At 38.6% G+C, this 24182-nt stretch overlaps 2 protein-coding genes across 2 annotated transcripts; both read right to left on the reverse strand.

Annotated features, from left to right (window-relative positions):
• Positions 1-3699: 3699 nt before the first annotated feature.
• Positions 3700-5721, reverse strand: LOC147425455 (uncharacterized). Its single transcript, XM_086500068.1, has 9 exons — positions 5696-5721; positions 5349-5614; positions 5203-5277; positions 4708-5121; positions 4509-4630; positions 4341-4431; positions 4194-4271; positions 3974-4133; positions 3700-3826 (listed from the first exon to the last, which is right to left on the reverse strand). Exons 1-9 carry the CDS (start codon positions 5719-5721, stop codon positions 3700-3702), a joined length of 1359 nt encoding a protein of 452 aa, XP_086356194.1.
• A 133-nt stretch (positions 5722-5854) lies between these two features.
• LOC147425456 (uncharacterized) lies at positions 5855-7608 on the reverse strand. The gene is made up of 7 exons (XM_086500069.1): positions 7206-7608; positions 7044-7122; positions 6854-6872; positions 6570-6776; positions 6360-6491; positions 6046-6266; positions 5855-5894 (listed from the first exon to the last, which is right to left on the reverse strand). The coding sequence occupies exons 1-7, from the start codon at positions 7606-7608 to the stop codon at positions 5855-5857; spliced, it is 1101 nt and encodes a 366-aa protein (XP_086356195.1).
• Between the last annotated feature and the right edge of the window lie 16574 nt (positions 7609-24182).

Genomic DNA, 24182 nt, shown 5'->3' on the forward strand with positions numbered 1-24182 from the left:
TGTCATCATGATTCAAAACATATAGAGGGTCAGCAACACATTTCTTAAGGAGGCTGACATGAAAAACATTATGAATGCACATGTGAGGTAGTAAGGCTAACTCATAGGCTTTTTCTCCTATCTTTCTAAGGATCCCAAAAGGTCCACAATATCTGAATCCAAGCTTATGGAATTTCCCTAGCTTTAAGGAGCTGCGTTTGGATTTGACTTTGAGGAGAACTTGTTTGCCTTCGCTAAAGCTTCTAGTGGAGCGATGAAGATCAGTGTAGCTCTTTTGCCTATCACTAGCTCTCTAGCTCTCTTCAGGTTGTCTCTAATGACTAGAAGTTGATGATCCATCTCTTCCAGGGTAGACTTAGCGGCGGCCGTAGGAACATGAAGAGCTGGGTCAGCTAATCGAAGAGGGACTAAACATTCCTGACCATACAAGGCTTTAAAGGGTGACATTTTGAGGCTGCGATGGTGAGAAGAGTTATAAGAAAAATCAACTAGGGAAAGAAACTTGATCCATTGCTGGGGCTGCTGGTTGCAGTATGCTCGAAGCATACCTTCAATGACTTGACTCCCTCACTCAGTTTGACCATGAATCTCCGGATGATATGCTGAGCCGGATGATATGATTCAATTGGGTACCCAGAGATCTATACATGGCTTTCCAAAACTTAGAAGTAAATTTGACATCCCGATCTCTGATGATTCTTGCAGGGATTCCATGTAATATTACTACCTCTTTGACAAATACTTGGGCTATGTCGATGGCGGTGGCTGTCTGCTTGACTACAATTAGATGAGCCACCTTAGTGAGCTTATCTACTATGACAAAAATAGAATCATAGTTTCCAGTTGTCTTTGGAAGACTTGTAACAAATTCCATACTCAGACATTCCCACTTCATCTGAGGAATAACTAGGGGGCGAATCTTTCCAGGTAGTAAAGAAAACCATATGCTAAGGTATACTCAGTTAAGTGTTCCCTCGGGTTCTGAGCTTGAATCTCCTGTAGAAGAGGTCTAAAATAGGGATCTACCTGAATTTCTTGTTGAACTTCCTCGGGTAAAGAAGAGCTAAGGAGTGAATTAGTCAGGGTTGATGAGGACATGACTGCTGGTCAAGAGATCTTTGAGACTATTGAAGGCAGCATCTCTCCCCAACAAAAAATAAAGAGCTGTCCTCAACTCGAATAAAATACATAATTGATGAAGCTTATTAAATACGTCTTGTGACTTAACTTCTTGTTAACGCTTTCAACTTGACTTCTCTCTTACACTTATTTATCCCCAAAAATCTGCTAATATAATATTGGAGTCATGGGAAATCTTTCTTAATAAGCTATCGTCTTGAATAAGTCATCACATTTGTGGCTTCTTCGATACGTTACTTCCTCTTTATAAACTACTAGTAATCCCTTCTTTATCAATACTTGTTATCCTCTTATTTTTGCGATCTTCACTCTCTTGTAACTTGGTCATTTTCTTATCTGCTGATGGTGTCTTGGGAAGAAGACTTGGTTCTTCCTGTATGCATCTCTCACTTGTAGAGTGCAAATGAGGCAGTTAAAAGAAAATTCTTAGATCGATACAAGGATCTCCTCTTTCCTCAGCCAAATTCTTGTGTCGGCCACACGATATGGAAGACATGGCGACATCTCACAAGAGTGACTCTCAGGGGTAGAGACCATTTCCACAACAATACCCGACTTGCTACGGTTACAGAGACTCTGGGACTTGGCCCTCAATACTACTGCGTCAAAAGGACACATGACCTTGGGTTCTCCGCAAGGTTGTTCTTGCTTGTGCAGTTTATTCCCCATTCCAAGATTTGCCTCGATACCATCTAGAGTCTTCCTCTTAGAGGCCCTTTTCTTTTCTCAACTCATACCCAAGAAAATGCTCAAGATGTTTCTCATAGAATCATTCTAGAGGGTGAGCATCCTAATATATGTGGTGCTTGCAATACTTGGTTATGTGACCATATACTAGAGGATCTTGATGAGCTGTAAAATTTCTTGCCTCTCTTGTAATTACTTCTTGCCTCCCTTGTAATCTTTTTTGGCTTTAGTTGAAGAAATAACCCTTTTTTGAAAAATTTGAGTATTTTCTGTACTTCCTTGTCTTGAAATGTCAGTCTCTCCTCTTTAATCAAATTCTTAAGAACATCTCTATTTAGTGCTTTCTTTTCTTTTCAGCAAAGGGTCTTCTATCTATAATAGTCTTAAGTAAAGATTCCAACTTTGAGTTCTTGACTAACTCATACGTTTGTTTTTTTATTCTTCTTCGGAGTTTTAAATGTCTGCAATATTTATGAGCTTATCTATTGCACTTTCCCATCTTGATTCCTTGTGAGTTTTTAAGCACGTATCATTTACTGTCTTTTCTATTTGTCAAATGCACATCAATAACTTCTCATTTCATTACAAGAACTTGAAAGTAAAAGGTTGGATTGATCTTCTTTTTCCAAAATTTACAGCATCACAAGATTACATATCGTTGGAAAATTGTATTCATCTTATAATCAAAACATCAAGAGCTTACCTATCACAAAGGGATAGTAAGGCTAAAAGAGAAGTGGTTATAACATACGTTGGATAGTTTTTCTTGGGGGATCCTAAGCCCTTAAGATTCATAGACTATGGGGTAAAATTTTTCTGTAGAATCCCTCCTATTTATAGGGGACATGACATCCGCTATTGGAACTTCAAAAAAATTATCAAAATTTTGGAAGCTTCAAAATAGGTTCAATATCTTTCTAAGACATTGTCATAGATATTGTTTATGATCTTCTTGGCTTTTGAATAAACCAAGTGTCATCCATGAAGACAAAAAAAAATACCTCTAACTTCTTCGTGAAGAGATCTGTCACCACATGATTAAAGGTAGCAGGGGTGTTAGTTAGACCAAAAGGCCTAACTGTAAAATTGTAATACCCAAACTTGGTGTTGAAGGAGATCTTGGGAATATCTCCCTCCTTGATCCTAACCTGGTAGTAACATGACCTAAGATCTATCTTGGAATAAATTGAGGCTAGGTGAGGAGTAGCATCAACAATGGTGGTTTTTAGGTATAAAGGTTACTGGAACTTCAAGAGGGTAAACTCGTTCTCTCAGCTTTTGACGGGATGGCATGGTTACTATTTGCAATATCATATTCTTTATTTAGCAAGAGAGACTAGCACAATTCTGAGACAGAATTCTAGCTTGGATAAATAAACATATTTTCATGAGGCAAATTGAGTCCTACCATAGCCCGAGCAAGATTTTGCGAGCAAAGAAAAACTCGAGCGAAGATCTATAGTTTCCATTGTACATGAAGCACTGTTTCAAAAATAACCATAAACCTTCACGGCACCTCACATGAGGATTTTAAATCTTAACCAAATCCATCAAAATAGTGCATACTACTTATCCACAATCCAAAATATTAGAATATCAGTATTTGTGGTATTATCACCGCTTGAAAAAATAATAAAAATGGCCATAACCATTATGCTTCCTCTCACAAAAAACAAAGTACTTTAAAAAAAAATTGGACATAGTTTCCCTTGTACATGAAGCAATATTTCAAAAATAATCATAAGCCTTCACGGCACCTCACATGAGGATTTTAAACCTTAACCAAATCCATCAAAACAGTACATACTACTTATCCAAAACAAGACATGAATTTGAATTTTAACATCCACCAATGTTATAAATCCATTGTTCTTATGATGACTCGCACTCATCATCGATGAATACGTTATGTCTCTGATACCTCTCAGGGATGCAAGAATTGTACCGCGTATCAGCTTCCATGGTTCTAGCCATCTGCTCTGCGTAGACCGGCAATGCACTTCCATTAAAAAAAAAGATTGTGAAGTTAAACACCAAACAAGTAATATAGGCAGTATCGATGATCAATAAATACCAACGCTAATACAAAAATAGTGACAAAAAAGATGAGAGCAATGTCAATGTCAAAAGTAAGAGGGGCCCTCACTAGTCGTCAAAGGGATTGACATGCGATGGCATGTCACTCTCATCATCAATATCTAAAGAGGTGGACGCCTCCTCTCTGCCCCGCTTTCTAGGGCAAAGCAACGGTAACACATATCCTGAAATCAGTGGCTCATCAATGCCGACTGCAACACATGCTCGTCCTGAAGCCAAGCAAGCTGCTTATACAGGGGTTGTGCCACATCCAAGCTCCAAACAAATACCTCCTCGTCGGCAAAGCAGCTCCACAAAACATGCAATGAAAGAATGGCTCCGTTGCAGTCCTCCTCGCAATGGCTCGCCTGATAATGATCTAACCTGAGAGAGCTCCGGAAGGTGATGCACCATAAAAGAATCCGAAGAGTGCATACCAAGACGGGCGAACAAGGTAGAGCTTTCTAATACAAAGCAAGGTGGACGCATACCCACTCTGTGAATCATAAATAGCATAGAGCAATTACACTGCAAAACAAGACACACGATTAGAGCAAACAACAAGACAAAGTGCTGAAATATTGATGTAAAAACAAATGTATCACCTCCACACGACCACCAACACTCTCCACATAACCATATGCTCCATGATGGAGCACTACAATGCGACGATGAGCCACCATCTCCGAAGCACGAGAAAATCTCTCCACCCAGCCAATGGCCTCTCCTGTTATTTTAACTAGATATCAATAATAAATACCACAAATATTACAATTTTTTTGCATGAATATAAACAAGATAGACCTGCTAAAGAAACCATGATCAACAGCCATCCACTATCCGCCAATGTCGAGAATGCCAAATGAATGCCAGCACGTACATGATCCTCAGTGCAAATGTCCCAACGAGGTGAAGTAGAGGAGCCTAAGAGGGACCCACCAAATGGAAGATCTAAGAAAATCAAATCTATAGCCCATGAAACTGATTTTGTGCCGCGGGTATACAAGATAGAGTCACAGCGTGCCCGCACGAGATGCTCGTGTACAGGGACCCATGCAAGATTACGGATCCCCGCCCTATAGTCTGCAGCAATGGCAATGTAGTCCCCAACAATAGCCATGCATCGAGTATCCATAGAACTAGAGAGACAATGAGATGGAGACTCCATAATATAAACAAAAGAGATACTCCTTCGAGCCACGATCGTGCCAGGAGCAACTGAGACATTACAAGGAGGTTTAATAAGCCATGCATCAACCACGTGGAAGGAAAGCATTAACAAATGCAATTGTAGTTTACCTGGAGGTGGCTCCACTTCCTCGTCAATGATCTGATCCACAACCCTCTCCTTTTCCTTTTGTGAGTTGCGCATTGCTAAAATAGATAACTTCAAATCAGAGCACTGTAACTTTTAGATAGGAAAATATGAGCATGATCAAACATACCTGCACGACTCTCTTCTACTATGTCTACTGAAGGAACCTTCATCGCAGCATCCTTCGATATCATCTCTTGTAGCTCTCTTTCACGTCCAAGAACATGGCCCTTCTCCATATCTATCCACCATGGACAATTATCTATCTCCCAAAGAGTCAATGTGTGCATAGTAGAGGGAAACATGCTTGTGTCTTGGATCGATAGCTGAGTCCACTGTCTAGCCAGAAAGGGCATGGCAGGCAAGACACTCTTGGCAACGAAGAACATGAAGAATCTACAAAGGTCAATTAGGTGACACGAATGTTACGAAACAATAACAACGAATATTATATATCTAAGTCAGTTAGTGATTCACCTGAAAGCTAAACGTTGTGCTGCCATTCTCAATGTATCCACCTTCTTTAATGCCTGCTTATCGATATCCTTAGTCTTCACTCCAAGAGACACCTCTATTGGAAATAGATAGGGCCTCGCCTCAAATTTAATTTCTTCAAAGTAGAATGCAAGAGTGCAGTCATGCTGCAAAGGCACCACGGCTGAGACATCCAAAATATCTGACACAATTTGAAATGCCCTCTGAAAAACCCGAGCCAAAAAAACCTCTCTACGAAGCCAGCTACAATCCCAAATAAAAAGAGGAGACAAAGTTAGACTTTTATATAAATGCATGATATATTTAGTACTTTTAATCTTAGCTATACTTACATGCGAAAGACGTGATCTCCCTTTTTCAGACCATATGCACTCCTTGTAATCTTGTCTACTTCTAATAATGAAACCCAATGAATCTTGTTTTGCACAGGGGCATCTTGAAGTGCTATTAAGTTCAGCTTCTCCAACGTAGACCAACTATCAAGACCCCATTTCAAAGACAAAACTCTTGCTAGCCAATCCGTCCCAAGATTGGGATCAACAATGTTAAGCAACTGAAAAATTCAATAATGCATATGACAAGTACTTAAGTAACTTTTTGCACGTTTTTCTCAAGAGAATGCCATGAATTCATGTTATCTACATACCTTTCCAATTCGATCCTGATATTTGTGAGTAATCTCCTCACAAATTCTCTCTTCTTCTTTCTGATGCTCTTCCGCAGACAAGCTTTGTTTGATAAGAGCAACTCGCTTTTCTTTTTCTTTTGTCATTTGAATCTAGAATTAAATATACGTTAATAAGCTTTGAAATCATGCATTTAAATGAGAGTAAAAATCATTTAGTCTGACACATACATCATAGAACAATTTGCCAAGGTACCGTCGAGTAAGTGGATACCAAGGTTCTGTACCTTTGGCATTCTTCTTCCGTACAGCGGCAATAAGTTTTTGATCTCTATCTGGAAAACCCTTTAGATACATTTCATGGTCCACTGTACAAATATGTGTCGTATTGACAATCTCATCACGAAGATGAGTGACAACAAGAGCATGAGTGTTCATGGTGCATTGAAAGACCAAAAAACCAGTTGATACTCACATTCAAGTGTTAGCAAAGATAGAAGAAACATCAACACTTACAAGTTCATTCGTTGTAAACTGCTTAGCAAGGCAATCTCTGGCACCTTAGTGGGATCTATAATGGTGCATAGGACTCGACAGTGTTTCTCCTTTGAAGTGGAGAACTTCTCTTTTATCGCTTCCCTCCAAGCCACAGTGCAATGATTCCCTTCCCAAACATAGAACATGTGATTTGTAAGATCTTGAAACTTTCTTTGTTTTTTTAACTCGGCTTCAAATTCTTCATTGATTTCATTCCAAAGAGGATCCCATGTAGCCTTTATCTCATCTAGAACATTCACAAAGTCAAACTTCAAACAACATTCACAACACATGGACATCAATACAAAAATGAAAAGTGTTAACACATACCATTCACAAAAATCTCCTCTCTTTTGCATGTTACCAAAGAGACAATGAATGCTCCTTTCTCTAGCATATAACCTTCTTTTGCAAAGGCCGCCTTCAATCCACTGAGATCATCTCTCAAACCTCTCACTCTTGCATATGGAATCAATCTACATAAAGGAATGGAGGGACAATCAAAGAAATTAAAAACACGTGTGATTTCAAGGATGTCTGCACCTCGAAGCATAAAGATATTTTGCTCATCTTCCATCTCAGACGCTGCGGTAACCTCATCCATTATCTCCCATGGAACAAACTGTAAACCATTCTCCTCGGAGGCTAAAGTATCATCAACTTCGTGTAGAGATCTCTGTCCCATTTCCATGGAAAGAACCTCCTCACCTTGTGTCTCAATTTCCTCTATCATGTCGGTAGCTGAGACTGAAGATATTTGATCACTAGCATCTACCTGGCCATAAAGAGAAGCGTTGTTACTCCTCCCCCTTCGTGATCTTCCATGTGGTTTTGGGCTGTTTCAACATCAACAAGAAACATGGAGACAATAATTTTACAAAAGAGTCAAATTATATATGGCACCATATTGAAATAAAACACAACAGAAATCTTAAAAAAATTTGGACAGAGCTACCTTTGTACATAGAGCATTATTTCAAAAAATACTATAGCCCATAATGGCTTCTCACTTGAAAAATTTTGGTGTTTAAAATTCTTTCATAAACATAATTCATGAAGCATAAATTAAGGTCCACACACCTATGGCCACACACCTATCAACCAAGCATTAATTTAGGACCTTAAACATAGTGTATATTTAGCGCAACACAAATCAACCTGATGTATCTTTTTTAAAGATCTTAAATGTATAGGTTTTTTCTAATTTAAGCTCAATTAAAAGATGTTTTACAAACTACCTAATTAGCCAGGGTCTCAATACATCAAATGCATACAGAACAAGCTGATATTAAATTGAGCAATATTCCCCTTTAAAGCCAAGCTAATATAGAAGGGAAATGTTAAGCTAAGTTCAGGATGTATTGAGCATGATGTGAGCACCTTGTAGGTGGACGACTCCTTCGAGCCAACGCGGAGTTTCGGCCAGCCATTGACACCTCTCAAAGACCTTTCTAAAGCCGAAAGCTAAATGAACTTGCAGAACAATTTGCCTTGCTGAACGATTTGCTAAATGCCTGGACCTGCTAAATGAACTTGCAAAACAATTTTCCTTGCTGAACGATTTTCTTTGTTGAACATTTTGTGGCTATCTGAACCACCGCGCACTGGCGCGCGCTCCTACGGCCAAGAATCGCCTGAACAATTTGCCTTGCTGGCTTGAGCTACTGAAAGCTGAACGCTCTGAACTGGCTGAACGCCTGTACTGCTGAATGCTGCATGAAAACCTGAACTGCTAAAACCTGTACTGCTGAATGCTGCGCGAACACTTGAGCCTCAAAACTACGCCTGAACTGTTGCGCATGAATGCCTGAGCCTAAAAGCTGCGCCTCAACTGCTATGCCAGAACGCCTGAACCAGCCTGCCTTGCTCGTTTTGCTTTGTCTGAACTAACGCGCGTCGGCGCGCGCTCCTACGGACAGGTTGCGTGCGGCTCCTCGCACGCACCCGCAACAGATCATGCTCCTTGCACGTACGCTCTCAAGAAGAAGCGTAACAGAGAAACCGGTTTAGGTAGGACGTTACACAAAGGCAGGGCTCGGTAAAAAACTTTTTTCCAAAACTTGACAAACCTTCGTATGTGGACCAAGATAGCTAAATTGACAAAGTTTGAAGGTTTTTACATCAAATAACACCAAAAATTTAAATGTTAATTTCAAAATTTGTAGGTTTCGATTATACTAAACCTAGGTTTTTTTCGAGCACTGCGTGAAAGAGGCCCTATTGTAAAAATTTTAAAAGATTTTGGACATAAGTCATGCTACTTAGAGGACCAATATACTAGATTTGACAGATTTTTAATTATTGACAAGATTTTAAAGAATTTTTTAGATTTTGAACCGGATTTGCTTAACGTTCGGTGATCATCTTTTATGAATGCAAGCCGTCTGCACCGCTTTTTGAGAATGACGCCCGAAATAACGACTACCATCTGTACCTGATGTTATTTATCAGTTTAGACTCTGCACTCACCTTAACTTCTCTAAGACGATTGCTTCCAATGTCTAGACACATTACAGTATTCAGACCACAAGTTGGTCAAAAGCTTGTCCTTATTTTTGAAGGCAGCACATATGCGCTTTCTCTCATTTCTGTGAAACAGCATTTTGAGTTAACTAATGCGTTTACTTTACATCCACTTACACTAAGTGGAGGACAGGTAAAAATGGAAGTTACTGAGTCTATTAGTGGTGAAGAGGTCTTCCTTCTGAATCATGATGTCTGTCAATTCTTCAAGGTTCGCTTGTCAGTTCCTGAACTTGACAGTGGAATTAAGGCTCCTCCAGTAATTGTCGATTTAGAATCAGATGTCGAGTCACGTGGCTGCTCTAGCGTACTTGATATTATACGCTCAATGCCTTTGCAGAGCAACTTGTACTTGGCCCTGAAACAAGCTAAAGATATCATTCAAGTTCAAGAGCTTCTTGTGTTTTATGATGGATATGTTGCATTTGAGTTGCCCTCTCTAGGTCACACTAATGGAATGATTGGGATGGAACAGAGACATGATAGCCACATGTGGACAGAATATGTCACATGTAGCAGTGATACCTTTCTAGGGGTCGTTAGGTTCAGTCGATGCTCGGGTCACTTATGTTGTGTCAACATTGATTGTCCATATTACTCGAGGACAAGACTCTACAATGAAGTTCATTGGCGAGGCCGGCTTTCAAAGTCATCTCCAAAAGGCATGCTGACACCTAAATATGGCACCTTGATATGCAATCATTGCTCTGAAATGCTAGAGTGTGTGGCAACCTGTCCTGCAGTTATTTATTATTGTATGCCAAGGGAGAAACAAAAGTGGACCCGTTGTGTGCTGCATCTAGGTGAGCATCAACATCCTTATGCGGAAGGGAGGTCAAGAGTAAATGAGAAAAAAGTAGAATCAGTGCTTCAAGCTCGTGCTGCTCAAGAACCATTCACTACAGCCAAACAGCTCGAGCGCATGACTGCTCAGGATATGATCATGGGAAAGCTTGTAATGGAAAATGCAGACAACACCGAATATATTGAAAATCGTGAGTTTGTTGAATTTCTCGACACAATCACACCTTTGTCAAGTAGACGAATGATTAAACGAAGCTTGGAATGCGCCAAAAGATCAAAAAATATAAGTGCAAAAGGCTTAGAATCAGTGCTTGACTTGAAGAGTAAGAGTAGGTATCCATATATACATGATGTTCTCTTCCCTGGTCAACTTGGAAATGCCCAACAACCACATGTGTTCAAGATGTCAATAATTGGGCCCGGAAGTGGAGTTGATCTAGTTAATCGAATGCGTCCGGGTGGAAATCTTGAGCAGATGTGGATACACTTTGATCATGTGCATCGTGTGCAAGGCTGGCCCACAATGTCTGCACATGTTTATGATCTGTTTGTGCGTGAACTAATGACAATCGCAACATGTGAGTTTACTGTGGAGAATAATTTTGCACAGATAGAGTTTTGGAAGATGCTCAATAAGGTGGTTCAACATGAAGGATTTGATAAGCCTGAGTTCAGAGGTTTCAGGTCTGATGAGGCTAATGCAAATTGGATAGCAATCAGAACAGTTTACTTTGGGGGTCCCAACAAGGTTGTACCATCTAAGGAAAGGTCTTGCGTGTTTCATTGGGAGCAATCCATGATCCGGCATACTACTAAATGCATCAAACCTTCCTCACAAGAGGAACACAAAATTAAATGCGGAAAATGGCGAAATGCACCATCAGAGAATCAAGCAGATATTTGCAAAGGAGAGCTTCGTCGCTTTTGGAGAGTAGGACATGTTGTTGATGGTGAAGTTTCATGTTTGGAGACATGGTTGGCTTGGTGGGATATCAGAGTTTCACATTGGGGAGGAAGATTTGTTATGCAAGATGAGTCTGGCATTTTTGTGCCAAACACTAACTTGTCTGAGAGTAAACATGCTAGCATGCGGGCATGCTTTGGTTTCAAAGAGAAAATTAGTTTATATGAAGCCGCAGGGGAAGATATGGCAATGGCTGTACTACAAAGTGTTAAGTACAATGCATATCTTAAAGGTGCAAAGACATGTAGTGGTCCCGGAATACAAGACCTTGCGCAAAGATTTTTAAATCATTCATCCACTGCCTCTGCTGCAAAGAAGGTAGTCGATCTTACACACTGCTCAATGGACAAAATGGGTTTGCAAAGTCCAGAGATGAATAGGTCAAATATAAGGGAGAAGAGTGTAAAGAAAAAGAGACCAATCTTTGTGGATGCTGGTGTTGTGCTAGGGATGATAGCCACAGGCCCGAGTATGTCACAGTCACTGAACCCATTGGTAGAACAAAGTATGCACGTGCACATGGGGAAACAAAGTATTGGCCTGAGGTGACTGTTGCAAAAACGGTGTGGGCAATTAGGAGAACTGAACCTGGACGTAAAATGAAATGTTTTGGAATTTTGCAATATCAAACAGATAGATGTGGACGATTCGTTAATCAAGGATCGCCTAATATTAATTCTGGGGTAGCTGCACCGTGCTTTTGGGGTCGAAGAAAATATCCCTCGTCAGGATCAAAGCCTGGGGGTATTGTTGAGGGTTATGTATGGTTCTGCAATGCTAGTAACATGCACACATGGAAGATTCATGACATGGTGGTGGGGCCACGCGGACCTGCTCCAGGGGTTTGGAGGGTCACAAAGGGTACAAATCTACTACCACATGAGGCAGAACAGCTCCAAGCAAATGGATTTGTACTTCAACAACAACATGGGGTAGAATGTGAAACTGTGAATGGGGGCATTCGAGCAGCAAATAGAGTTACAAGTGCCTTTCGGCCCAAATACAGGGATGGCAAGGTTATTAAATGGCGCTCAAAGCTGACAAAAGAGTTTCAGACCAGAATTGATATTGGAAAATGCATGGCAGCAACATTAGTTAAAGAGGTTATTGTTGTGTGCAATGAAACACATGTTTTCTACATTAGCACAGAGGAGTCAAGGGCAAAGGGAGTTTCATACTCTGTGACATTGTCTGATTTTCCAAGATGTACATGTGAGGACTTCCAAAAGAGAGAGTCCAAGAGGTTGACAAATGTGCCATGCAAGCATATTTACTATGTGTTTCTCCAAATTTTGCGTTTGGACTCTCATGCCCATGAGTTCATGCACCAAGCAGCCCTAACGAAGGTGGAGCTGTTTCAAGCTTTGGGAGGATTGCATCCAAATGTGCAGCAATAGTTAAAGTGCCTCTAGATGTAAAGGCTTTGTGTGGTATGTAGTTTGAAATGCAGTGGTGTTTTGTCTACTTATGATAAGCCCTAGTTTGTGAGAGATCAACCCTATGATAAGCCCTAGCGGTATTTTGTCTACTTATGATATGCCCTAGTTTGTGAGAGATCAGCACAAGTTTTGAGAGTGCATTCTATTAATAGTTTCTTGTACATTTCATATGTGTTTGGAAAAAAATGAACAATATTTTGTTTTAAACAATGTAAGATGCAACGGGTTTGCTACAGAATCTTATTGAAGATTGGGGTTATGTTCTTCATTCAATTTCTTTTGTCAGTTTTTTGGTGGCTAGGTTGAAGTGCCTCTCTTAAATTTTCCATCTACGTTTGCGAACAAATTAACACTATGGATCTTTTGTTATAAACAAAGTAAGATACAGCAAGTTCGCTTATCTAACCTATCTTGCTCTGTTTTTTGTTTTCTCGGAAGTACTTGCTCGAGGATGGGGATTCCTCAGGCAAATTAGATGCTATAAGTAGAAGTTTACTTTCAAAATCTAGAAATAAGATTGGACCAAACCATATCTCTTTGGTCCCAATCGTAGCTTTCTCTCATCATTGCAATATGTAAATTATTCAATAGTTGTACGCGTCCCCATAGGGTTAACCGTGTAGCTCCATTCGACCCACATGTTCTCCATTTCTTAGTAGAAATGACACTTTCCTTAGGAGAGAAAAGATCGATAAGGTGTCTCATCATGACTAACGAGTTCTTTGGTTTGGCTATCCCCATTCTTTCAGGACTATCCTATAAACTTCTTCTTCTTGAATATCCCAAGCCATCAGTAATTTCAAAACGAGTCTTGCTATATATACTTATAGATTTATATGTGGCTGATCACAAGAACTTCTTGGATTTCTTCATTATTACTCAAAATTATATTCCAGTCAATGTCCCAAAAATTAATTCTTCATGTGGTAGCTACTTTACCCAATCTTGCTCCTTATTACTAAGCTTAAGGGAGAATGACAAGCAAAGCTCAATAAAAGTTTCATCCATGCCACTTTCATGTGTCTTTGCACAAGTGCATGCGTCTTCATTCATTTTATGTCACTTCCATGCAATTTCGCACAAGTGCATTACATATTCTTTCAAAAATTTCTATATCGTTCATTTCCAACTTTACTCACACTTACCACTTGCTTAAATCCCAGGGACAAGTATAGGTTTCTAGAAATAAGAGCTCCCTAAAATGTTCCAGCATAGTGAGCTTTGCTCTAGCGTAGCAGTTTCCATCCTCTCATAGTAATCCGTTGAATTTCTTATGGCAGATCCCAAGCCATCTTTAAAAAATTTGAATAGTTTATTGGAACATCAAGACTTCATTTTGTAATATATTATTGAAATTTGGGTGTAAAATAGATTGGTTGTTTTTCCCTCATGCATTAATCCAAAATTCCAAGGTCCAAGGTCCAAAACTAGGCTCTAAATCCACTTGTGAGGGCCATACCCATACTTAACCCTACTCACATCCCTCAGTCTTCCAGACTGCTCCAACGAATGACATAGATCTATCTGCAGGTATCCCTCCCACTTGGGACTGAAACCCAGACAAGACTCCAGCCTATCTCGAATGCCAACCCAAGGGGGTAAATCCCATCAATTTGATGACTCTAACCGCTTATCATAATTTAATCCATCCTTGGCATCTTTCAGTCACCCACACCTGAAATCGTGGTCCTTAGTCTTGATTCTCTTGATCTTTAACTTAAGGATCTGCTCTTGCTTTCTTATTCTCCCTTGGTTCATGAAAATAACCCCTTTTTCTTGACAAACAGGCACGACAGTTATCGCTTTTTCCTAAGAAGAGGGATCTTGTAATCCTACCTGATTTCCAGTTCTCCCTTGGTTCATGGCGATAACCCCTTTTTCCTGACAAGCAGGCACGATAGTTATCGCTTTCTCCTAAGAAGAGGGATCTTGTAATCCTACCTGGTCTCGCTCGTTCCCGCTTACCCGTTTTTTATCCCACATAGTCCTAGCGTTTAACATAAAATTTTTATTCAACATCCGGCCATCTGACCCTCCGAATCCGCTCACCCACCGAACCATTTCATGAAAATCCCTTTTCGATGTAGTACTTAACTACTTCAAAATCAAGAAGACAGTTTATCAGACATCTTCAGACAACAAGCAGCATACAAGTGTTACATACCCTCATTCACGGAGATTCATCTGGTTGTTCCCACTAGATCTTTATTTAGAAACTTTTAATTCATTTCTTTATCTTTATCTGCTACAATAATCTAGTAACTAGTTTCCTAAATAATCATGCAACACATTTAGTTTCAACCAATTCATCTTGCCTTACTCAAGACCAAGATAATTCGTTACAAGCCATCAAAATGGAAACACCTTCGCAAAATTTCCCAAAATTCAGTTTGGGAAAGGTTCATCAAGTAATTTAATCATTGTTGCTTAAGAATTTTATTTCAAGAGGTATAGCACCATCTGGTGACAGATGCACAGGATAGCCCCTATATTCCTAACCTTTCTAGTTCCTTTTTATGAAACCAGATAGAACAAATTTCCTTAATTTAATTCACATCATCCTCCCTGGGTATGACCTTCTTGTCCAACTATTGGCATCAGGCCATACCCGGATTATGGTTGTTTTTCTATAAGAAACCACAGGTACTTTACCCTGCAAGGAAAAAATAAAACAAACCCATTCATCCCTTATCCCTCGAGCATGAATGACCTAGGTATAACAAACTTGCCAGTTACGCTGCCCCTAGCCGAAAAGGGCCAATCTTCGTCAAGTTTCCCAAGAGACTCCTCTCACTGGGCCGGCCTTTCAATCAAATTGATCCCAAGAAGATCCATCTTAAGTTCCGGTCATTTCTAGACAATCTTCAAAACTCCTAGTTAAATCTATGTTTTGCAATGGGCTATCCCTATCACCTCTCGAGATTTCTTTTTTACTCCTAGTTGGTAATTTTGAGGTTCATTCATTTATCAACCTTAATTCCTACGTTCATTAATTATCTACCATCCAAGTTTATTTAGAAAATACAAGCCAGTTTTTGCCATAGGAATTTGATGGTTAATGTCTCTTTGGAAATGCCAACTTTTTAAGTTCAATCCCCATTTTGTACGATTCCCGGGTTTTGCAATTCTTTGCCATCCATGGGGCATCTACATGGAAGCTTGTAGAGTTTTCCATTCAAAACCACACGGAGATCAACTGTGAAGTTATCCCCTATCTCCCCCATCCTGTATTTGCAAATAAACTTGAAATTGACAACTTTACAAATACTTTTCAATACCAAAAATTGAACTACTTCTATCGAGCTTAGACAACTACTCTTTTCTTATGGTGCCTAGCTTTCCATTTAGGAAGCTAGAAGGTCGTCCTATAATTTATGAGTCTTCGAGCTTTTCATTAAAGCTTGCTTTAAGGATAAAATGGGCATCTAAAGCTTTCTATTAAAGCTTGGAAGAGAGGATGACAACCATACATTCTTCCTACCATAAAGAGACATGCAAACCCTAAGCTTGATTACCATAATGAGACTAAACCTTTCTCTCTTTAATGAGACAAGGTTTCCATGGAAGCTTAACCTTAATCACACAAGGTCACCATGGAAGCTTAACCCTAATCACACACAAAGTCACCATGGAAGCTAAACCCTAAATTACAGGTTTGTCTTTCAAAGCTTTTCGTAAGTACAAAGTTACCATAAAAGCTTAGCTTAAGTATGCAGATCTACCTTTGAAGCTTAACTTAATGATGCATAGATACTCTTAGCACTTAACCATAATTGCAAGGTTACCATTAAAACGTAAACCTAAAATACAAGGTAGTCACTAAAGCTTACACCTAAGTGAAAAGTTACCATTGAAGCTTAGCTTAAGAGTGCAAATATACCTTTGAAAGCTTAACTTAGTGATGCATAACTACCATTAATACTTAACCCTAATTCCAAGGTTACCATTAAAGCTTAGCTTAAGGATGTAAGTCTACCTTTGAAGCTTAAATTAATGATACATAGATACTCTTAGCACTTAACCCTAATTGCGCGATTACCATTAAAGCTTAAGCTTAAAATACAAGATAGCCACTAAAGCTTACACCTAAGTGCAAAGTTACCATGAAAGCTTAAGTTAAAGATCCAAATATACCTTTTAAGCATCACTTAATGATGCATAACTATCATTAATACTTAACCCTAATTCCAAAGTTACCATTAAAACTTAAACCTAAAATACAAGGAAGTCACTAAAGCTTACACCTAAGTGCAAAGTTACCATTAAAGATTAGCTTAACGATGCAAATCTACCTTTGAAGCTTAACTTAATGATGCATAGATACTCTTAGCACTTAACCCTCAAGGTTACCATTAAATCTTAGACCTAATATGATGCACATAAACCTTCCTAGTATTAAAACACATGATTTAGGATAATTAATCCTGCTAGAAGTGAAGATGACCTCCTCTAAACAAGAGGAAAGTGGGGTTGAAGTTCTTCTTGAAGAGATGTGAGGCTCAAGGAAGAAGGAAAGGGACTTAGGATGAAGAGGAAGCAGAGAGGAGCTTCTTCACAAAACCCTCAATGGTTTGCCCTTCAAGAGAGTGAGAGAGCAAGAGCAAGTTTTGATGGAAACCTTGATTTACTTAACCTTACTTAAGCATGGCAAGTATATAAGTAATCAGCAATGTGTGTAAAATTACAAAGGAGAGGAGGTACTTATACAGAAAATAGTGGGTAGAATACATTGTATATACAAGGGGGGGGCTGGTTGGCTGGGCCCCCCTTAATGCAAGCTAGAGAGAGAATGAGTGGGAAGTTTTAACTTTTGAATCATTCAAGAATTTTATTTTAAATTGAATTCTTCAATCAAAGAATTTTATTTCAATTTGAATTCTTCTAAATTCCTTTTGGACCCTAATTCTCTTCTCAATTCTTATTGGACCCCAATTTTTTCTCAATTCCTATTGGACCCCAATTCTCTTCTCAATTCCTATTGGACCCCAATTCTCTTCTCGATTCTTATTGGACCCCAATTTCTTCTCAAACCCTATCTCCTAACTTTATCTTCCAATCAAGTTAGTCCCTTTTTTTGCCAGTTCTCGATTTAGATTAGTTCCCACGCGGCTTTTGACGAAGAAGTATAAAAATAATCTTAATCTTTTTGAAAAAATATAGGGATTACGTAATTTCTTATCCGGAATATCCTTGTCTTTTCATTCTGGAGTAAGTCTCGCTGTCCGCATGACTTCTTTGTCGGTCTTGCTTTTTCTATATTATTTTCTAAGTTGAAAAAGTTTTGGATGGATCTAGGGTTTAGGGAGGGACCTTACAAGGAGGGGGTGGTGGGGGTTGTTGTTGGGGGGAGGCTACTAATGTTTCATCCCCGCGACGGGCTCAACCATCTCCTGATGTTGGATCATTGAGTTACAGGAGGTCCAAAACTTCTACACCTCGGCAAGGTGCATCATGTTGTCTCATACACATGTAATGCACTTGGGGATATTATAGAGGTCATGAAAAAATTGCATGAATACCTCTACACAATCTTTCATAGGGATATCCTCTAGAAATGGGATGCAATACCAGATGAGAGAAAGAACTGTCTCATCAAACTCATGCGTAGTGAGTATCCCTAGCCACCACACTTGTAATTCAACGCGAGTCAAATGTTAAAGAAGGTGGAAAAACTTATACGCAACAGGCACTTAGAGTTGTATGATAGGGTGAGTGAAGAGAGATGGAAGCCAACTTGGTGCAACGAGGATCTTTGGGAGGAGCTCATCTTAAAGCTCAATGATGATGAGGAGTTGGGGTGATAGTAAGAGGCTCAAAGAACACCATCGCATGTCGAGAGTGGCGGATGGTCGGCGATGAAGCGTGATTTTGTAAGAGTTTTAGCCTTAATCTCCTACCTTTCATTCAAATAAATACGTCTTAATTGGCTTAATTAATATAACTAACTATTAACTATGATTGATTAACTGAAAGCTACATATGGTAGAATCTCTACAAGCAAAGGAAATGAGTATGCATTAACGAATGGGTTTGGCGTGCTAATGTAGAAGATGAGAGCCAAGAATGTCAACAATTTGGTAAGCTAGCATGCGGACACATAAATTAATATTATAGTTAGCTATCTAGTATATTTTAGAATAAATGTTTAATAACTTGATTTTTATTTTATTTTATGTGTAGGATGTAGAGGGGCCACCATCTCCACTACCCGATTCGGAGATATCGGATGTAGACTAGATTTTGCAATGTACTAGCTTTAGGCTTATTTTGTTCCCCATAACTTTATATTTTGGTTTAATTTAAGGATAAAACATTGATATGTATAGTTCACTTATTTGATTTCAATTTAAAGTTGATGTTTTGAATCTTGTCTTACTTTACTTTCAATTTAAAGTTTGATTTTAGCCGTAATTTTATTCTTTATTAGTTGTTACATTCAATAGCACCTATGCATTAACGCTTATACATAATAAGTACTTAGGCATAAGTGTTTATGCATAAGCGCTTACACATAAATATTGATTTTAGCTGTAATTTTATTCTTTATTAGTTGTTACATTCAATAGCACCTATGCATTAACGCTTATACATAATAAGTACTTAGGCATAAGTGTTTATGCGTAAGCGCTTACACATAAATATTGATAAGTTAAATTATGTATATGCACCTGCAATTTCAATTATGTATGTTTAGAGTGAGAGTTCTATGTCATTTACATTCTTTATTGCTTAAAAAAGAAGAGGGATGGTGTATTATCCTCGCTTTGCTTTAGCGGATTCCTCTTTTTGATGTAATTTTCTCTTTGACTAAAGGAGGTACTAACGAAATGCATTAACGCTATGCATTAATGCTACGCATAGACACTTCATGCATAACTGCATTAAGTATTAATGTTATACATAGATGTTTATGAATAAGCGCTTAAATTATGCATTGGCGATTATATATAAGCACTTATGCATAAGTGCTCATGCATAAGCCCTTATGTATTAGCACTTGTACATAAGTGCCAATGTATAGGTTAAGTACTAATGCATAAGGGCTTATGCATTAACACTTATGTATAGACGCATTTGCATAGGCGCTCAAACATAACACTTATGCAAAGGCGGATATGTATGGATTATCGACGACGGAAAATTTACTTATAAATTGTTTTAGCATCAGTAATGATGTCGATAAGGCCTGATTTTTTTTGTAGTGCCACCTACTTTCTCAAACTTAATGATGCTATCTGTAGAAGGAGATGCAGTTGTAGGCCTACTAGTACGAGAAGAAACATTAGAGTTGGCTGCCTTATCACTTCTTCTCTGTTGTGCGGTCACAAATGCCTGATCGGCTAGACGTTGTCTAGCCCTATTTTTCCTAGAGTACACCTCTTGTAAGATCTTGTTTACTAAAGTATCATACTTGACAGCATCAGGTCTGTCCTCAGTAACAAGTCTCTAGTAGAAGCAAAAGTCTGATATGACTCTAATAATGCATCAAGAACTGTCTACACAAGAGAATGATCTGGAATAATCTTGACTGCAAAAATCAACTACTCATTGAGATCTTTAATCTCAATTACAAAAAAAACATTCATGTCATCTTTCTCCTACATAATCTTTGATTCTAGCTCTTTACGCAGGTAAGAGATTTTTGCCTCATATTGACCTGTATACAAACCAGCTAGAGTATCCCAAGTCTGTTTTACTATTTTAGTTGAATGAATGTGTGGGTTGATACTACGCTTGACAAAAAGTGTAATCAATGCATGAGCCTACACATATTTACCATCCCAACGAGCCTATTCAGTAGTCAGTAAAACAGCAGTAGCAGCAATAGAGCTGCTAGAACCTGCAACATCCTCAACAGATCTTGCGTCCACAAAACCTGGACGTACATCCAAACCCTGCACAATATTCCACAATTCTTTTATAACCAAAACATGTTGCATCATGTGTGCCCATAGTGGGTAATTGCTGTCCACATCTAATTTGTCTTCAGCAGAGACAGAATGCGAAGTACATCATTGTTGTTATTAGCCATGGCTGGTGACTAAAACTGATGTAGAGGCTGCCTATAATGAAGCTAATACGAAAATAACACGTGCTATGTAGCATAGACCAGAGTGGACTACGTGTGCCTGTTTTGCAACAAGTTGCTCTGTCAAAATTTTTGTACAAGATGATGAAAACTGTTGTGCATACCTCTTGTAGCAAAATGGAGCCTAAAACGACCTCAAATGGGATTTTTGAGATCACAACCTACTCTGTATAACAACTTGTACGCATTTATGAGAGCTCATGTCAATTGGAGTATGCAAGTTAGAGATTGCTGGGGACGCTGCCGGGGAGTTGATGTCTGCTTTGATACCAATAGTTGGATTTAGGGTTGCATAAAGCACACACAAAGCTTGAAGAAGAATACTAAGCTCAAGAGCACACAACACAAGAAGTACTTATACTTAGTGTGCATGTACAAAGTTAAGATAGCCCTAGGATGATGGGTGTATATACAATGCTCAAAGAAAAAACCTCATATAGTGAGGAAAAAAGTGCCCTGACATCCCTAAATGTGTTCACACACATCACGTCCTATACATGGCAACACTCTCTCTTCTACAGACGACTCGTCCGCATGTGGTAGGCTTGAGTGGTGCAGCCCTCTGTCCTGTTTGTGAGAAGATTTTTGACAACTGGAGTGGCCACTACATGTTGTCATGTGGCCACTTCTATCGTTTTCTTTTTTTAATAAGGCTAATGCAAACTTCATCGGCATGCCATATTTGCAACCATCCTTTATCTGAGGGACTCTATGTATTTTTTGAGATTCTTGGGGAGGACAAGTCGACGCAAAGAAGAGCTACTACTCCTAGCATACTATGTGACTTTTTTGTGATAATGAAGGATTATGAGACAATGAAGTTAAACAACCTCCTACATAATGACATATTTTTTGTAAATAAATCACTAATACTTTGTAAGACTCTTATAGTTTAATACATTGTTTATTGAGCATTGTCTATTGAGCATTGTTTTATTTGAGCATACAAAAAAGATAATTCGACTTTGTTTTGTAGTTTAAAATAAAGAGATATTACACTAAACAATGGCAACAAAATTGTTAATTTTGAAGAGAGAGAGAGAGAGAGAGAGAGAGAGAGAGAGAGAGAGAGAGAGGACTTAGTACTTACTATGAGAAAGAGAAAGAGACTTGCTTTCTTTCTCAATAAAGAAACAAATAAAAATAATGGAAGTGAACCTCAAAAGTCAATACTATTTGTATACTTTATGTGAGGTGGAAGCTACAACTTGCTGGTATGTAATATGTATATGTTTGTATGTGAGGAGATGGGAACTTTGAGCTACCATGAGGCAATGAGGCACAAGCTACAACTACAAGTGGTACTAAGGCTTTAGGCCTTGCTTAGACAGGCCAAAAAATAGACACAATCATCACTATAGTCCTTCCCTAAAGATAGAACTAATAAACAACAAATATTTCCTATCACAAATCCCAATCATCAATTTTCATAGTAGAAGTTATAACTCTCCAAGATTATCATTTTTATCTCATAAGTTCCCTTAGATAAACAATGGTTAAGTACATTACAATCTATTATTTTGAGAGAGAGAGAGAGAGAGAGAGAGAGAGAGAGAGAGAGATGCTAGTTATTGTTTGTGCAATGTGGGGTGATATTAGAGAGAGAGAGAGAGAGAGTAATTGAATTTCTTGGGAAAAGGACACCATATATATGTCCTCTCTCCTTTTGTTTCCCACCAAGAGAAAGAGAGAGATGGGGGGAGTGGGATATTTCTTTGCCCATGTGGAAGGGTAGTGGTCAGTTAGGGGTATTATTAAAGTGAGTGTGTATGTGGAGCAGTAAAGGCACTCACGTTTCCATCTCCCCTTATTTTTTCTTTTTTTGAAGGTGTCATATATAGCTTATGTGTATATATGGGGGGCCTTCCATAAGGGTTTTTTTTTTTGCTAAGAAGTCCATACAATGTAAGAGGTGCTTCCCTTGGGTTAAAAAGAGAGAGAGAGAGAGAGAGAGAGAGAGAGAGAGAGAGAGAGAGAGAGAGAGAGAGAGAGAGAGACTTATGTGTATCATTCCAATTTTATTAGATGCTTCAAATCTTGAAATAATTTGAGGTTTTTTCTATGATGTTAGAATATTCTATAACTTCTTTATTCATGTCAATGGTGGAATCTTCTTTATTGGTGGCATCTTTAAATTTTCCATAAAGAAGATGCTCCCCTACTATGGATATAATGGTGGCAACTAACAAACTGAGTCCATGAAGTTTCTAGGAGAGAAAGAAATGTAGGCCATGATCCACGCTAAAATGTAAGAAAATAAATTTCACATGATCAAAAAGCTCAACACTAAAGTAGAGTATGATAGTCGTACTCTCAAATTTTCAAAGGATATAATGTGCATACAAAAAGACTCTCTCCTACATTGCCTCAATTTTTGGTCTCACATGTAAGGGAGCAGCAGCTAAGGAGCTAAGCCAAATGGTTGGTATGATATAGATTGTGAATAAGGGAATAGTCTCAAGCATGTAAATGGTTGAATACAATATTCTCTCACAAAGAGGAACATGATTTTGTAACTCGGAGAGAGAGGGAGAGAAAGATCAATGGCATACATGATTTCAGGTCATCGACTTCATTTTACACCACATCCTTCACTTTAACATAATGGCCAAAACTCTTATAGAAATAAACAACTAAGCAAACTTATTTTACTTTTAGTTCTATCACATTTAAAGATGCAAATGACATGAAAGTGTAGATGAACAAATAGTGTGAACCTTATTGTGTTAAGCTACTTATGCATTATTGTGATTAGGCGATGATTTAAACCATTACTATGCTTGTGCAGAAAACATAGATAGAGATGCAAGCGAGTCATCTAGACAGAAACATAGATGGAAGGGTCAATCACATTCTTAATATTAATAGAAATCCAAATAATCTCTTTGAAACTTGAAACTTTCTTGGTACATTGGAAACTATGAGCCCTAATCGTTTCTTACACAATGTAGCAGTCATGGGGCCTCATCTTTAACAACTTGCTAGCTTACCCAGTTTTTACTTCTTCACTTGGTAGAACTTTTGTCAACCCTAGGTAGAACAAGATAAATAAATCCTTCTTATTATATAGGCAGTTATGATGTGCACTACTACCATGTCTTGCTCATAAGAAAGACGCAATGATAGAAGAAAGAAAGAGAGTGGAGTAGAGACATTGGATCTGATCGTGTTCCTTGAAAACTGGCATATTAGAGAGTTTGAGACTTTAGATAAAATTTGGAACCACCAATGTCTTAAAGATTTGGCCATATGGACAAATCTCAACCTATTTTTTAAGGCCAAATCCTTCAACAAGGTACTAGTTGAAAAGCTCTTTCGAGCCATGCTAAGATTTGGCCATGTGGTCAAATCCTTAGCTCATTTTGAGAGTGGGAATTGGGAAATTCCCAAATTCTCTAATATGGTGTTGAAACCAATTCTAGAAACCCACTCCATTTTCAAAAAACGTTATTCACATACTTATCTTAGCATTCATCTCTTCATACCAT

Source organism: Adiantum capillus-veneris, chromosome 25 (genome assembly GCF_014529385.1).
Source record: "Adiantum capillus-veneris isolate H3 chromosome 25, ASM1452938v2, whole genome shotgun sequence".
Classification (NCBI taxonomy): domain Eukaryota; kingdom Viridiplantae; phylum Streptophyta; class Polypodiopsida; order Polypodiales; family Pteridaceae; genus Adiantum; species Adiantum capillus-veneris.

Excerpts from the sequence above, each read along its gene's own strand:
- LOC147425455 (XM_086500068.1), bottom strand. The coding sequence starts at position 5,721 with ATGGCAGCACAACGTTTAGCTTTCAG. Across the intron at positions 4,432-4,508 it reads GTGTTGGTGGTCGTGTGGAG|TGTAATTGCTCTATGCTATT; the intron begins GTGATACATTTG and ends CTTGTTTTGCAG. Across the intron at positions 3,827-3,973 it reads GTCAATCCCTTTGACGACTA|TGCATTGCCGGTCTACGCAG; the intron begins GTGAGGGCCCCT and ends TTTTAATGGAAG.
- LOC147425456 (XM_086500069.1), bottom strand. The coding sequence starts at position 7,608 with ATGATAGAGGAAATTGAGACACAAGGTGAGGAGGTTCTTTCCATGGAA. Across the intron at positions 7,123-7,205 it reads AGAGGAGATTTTTGTGAATG|ATGAGATAAAGGCTACATGG; the intron begins GTATGTGTTAAC and ends TGAATGTTCTAG. Across the intron at positions 5,895-6,045 it reads GGAGATCACGTCTTTCGCAT|ATATTTTGGATGTCTCAGCC; the intron begins GTAAGTATAGCT and ends AAATTGTGTCAG.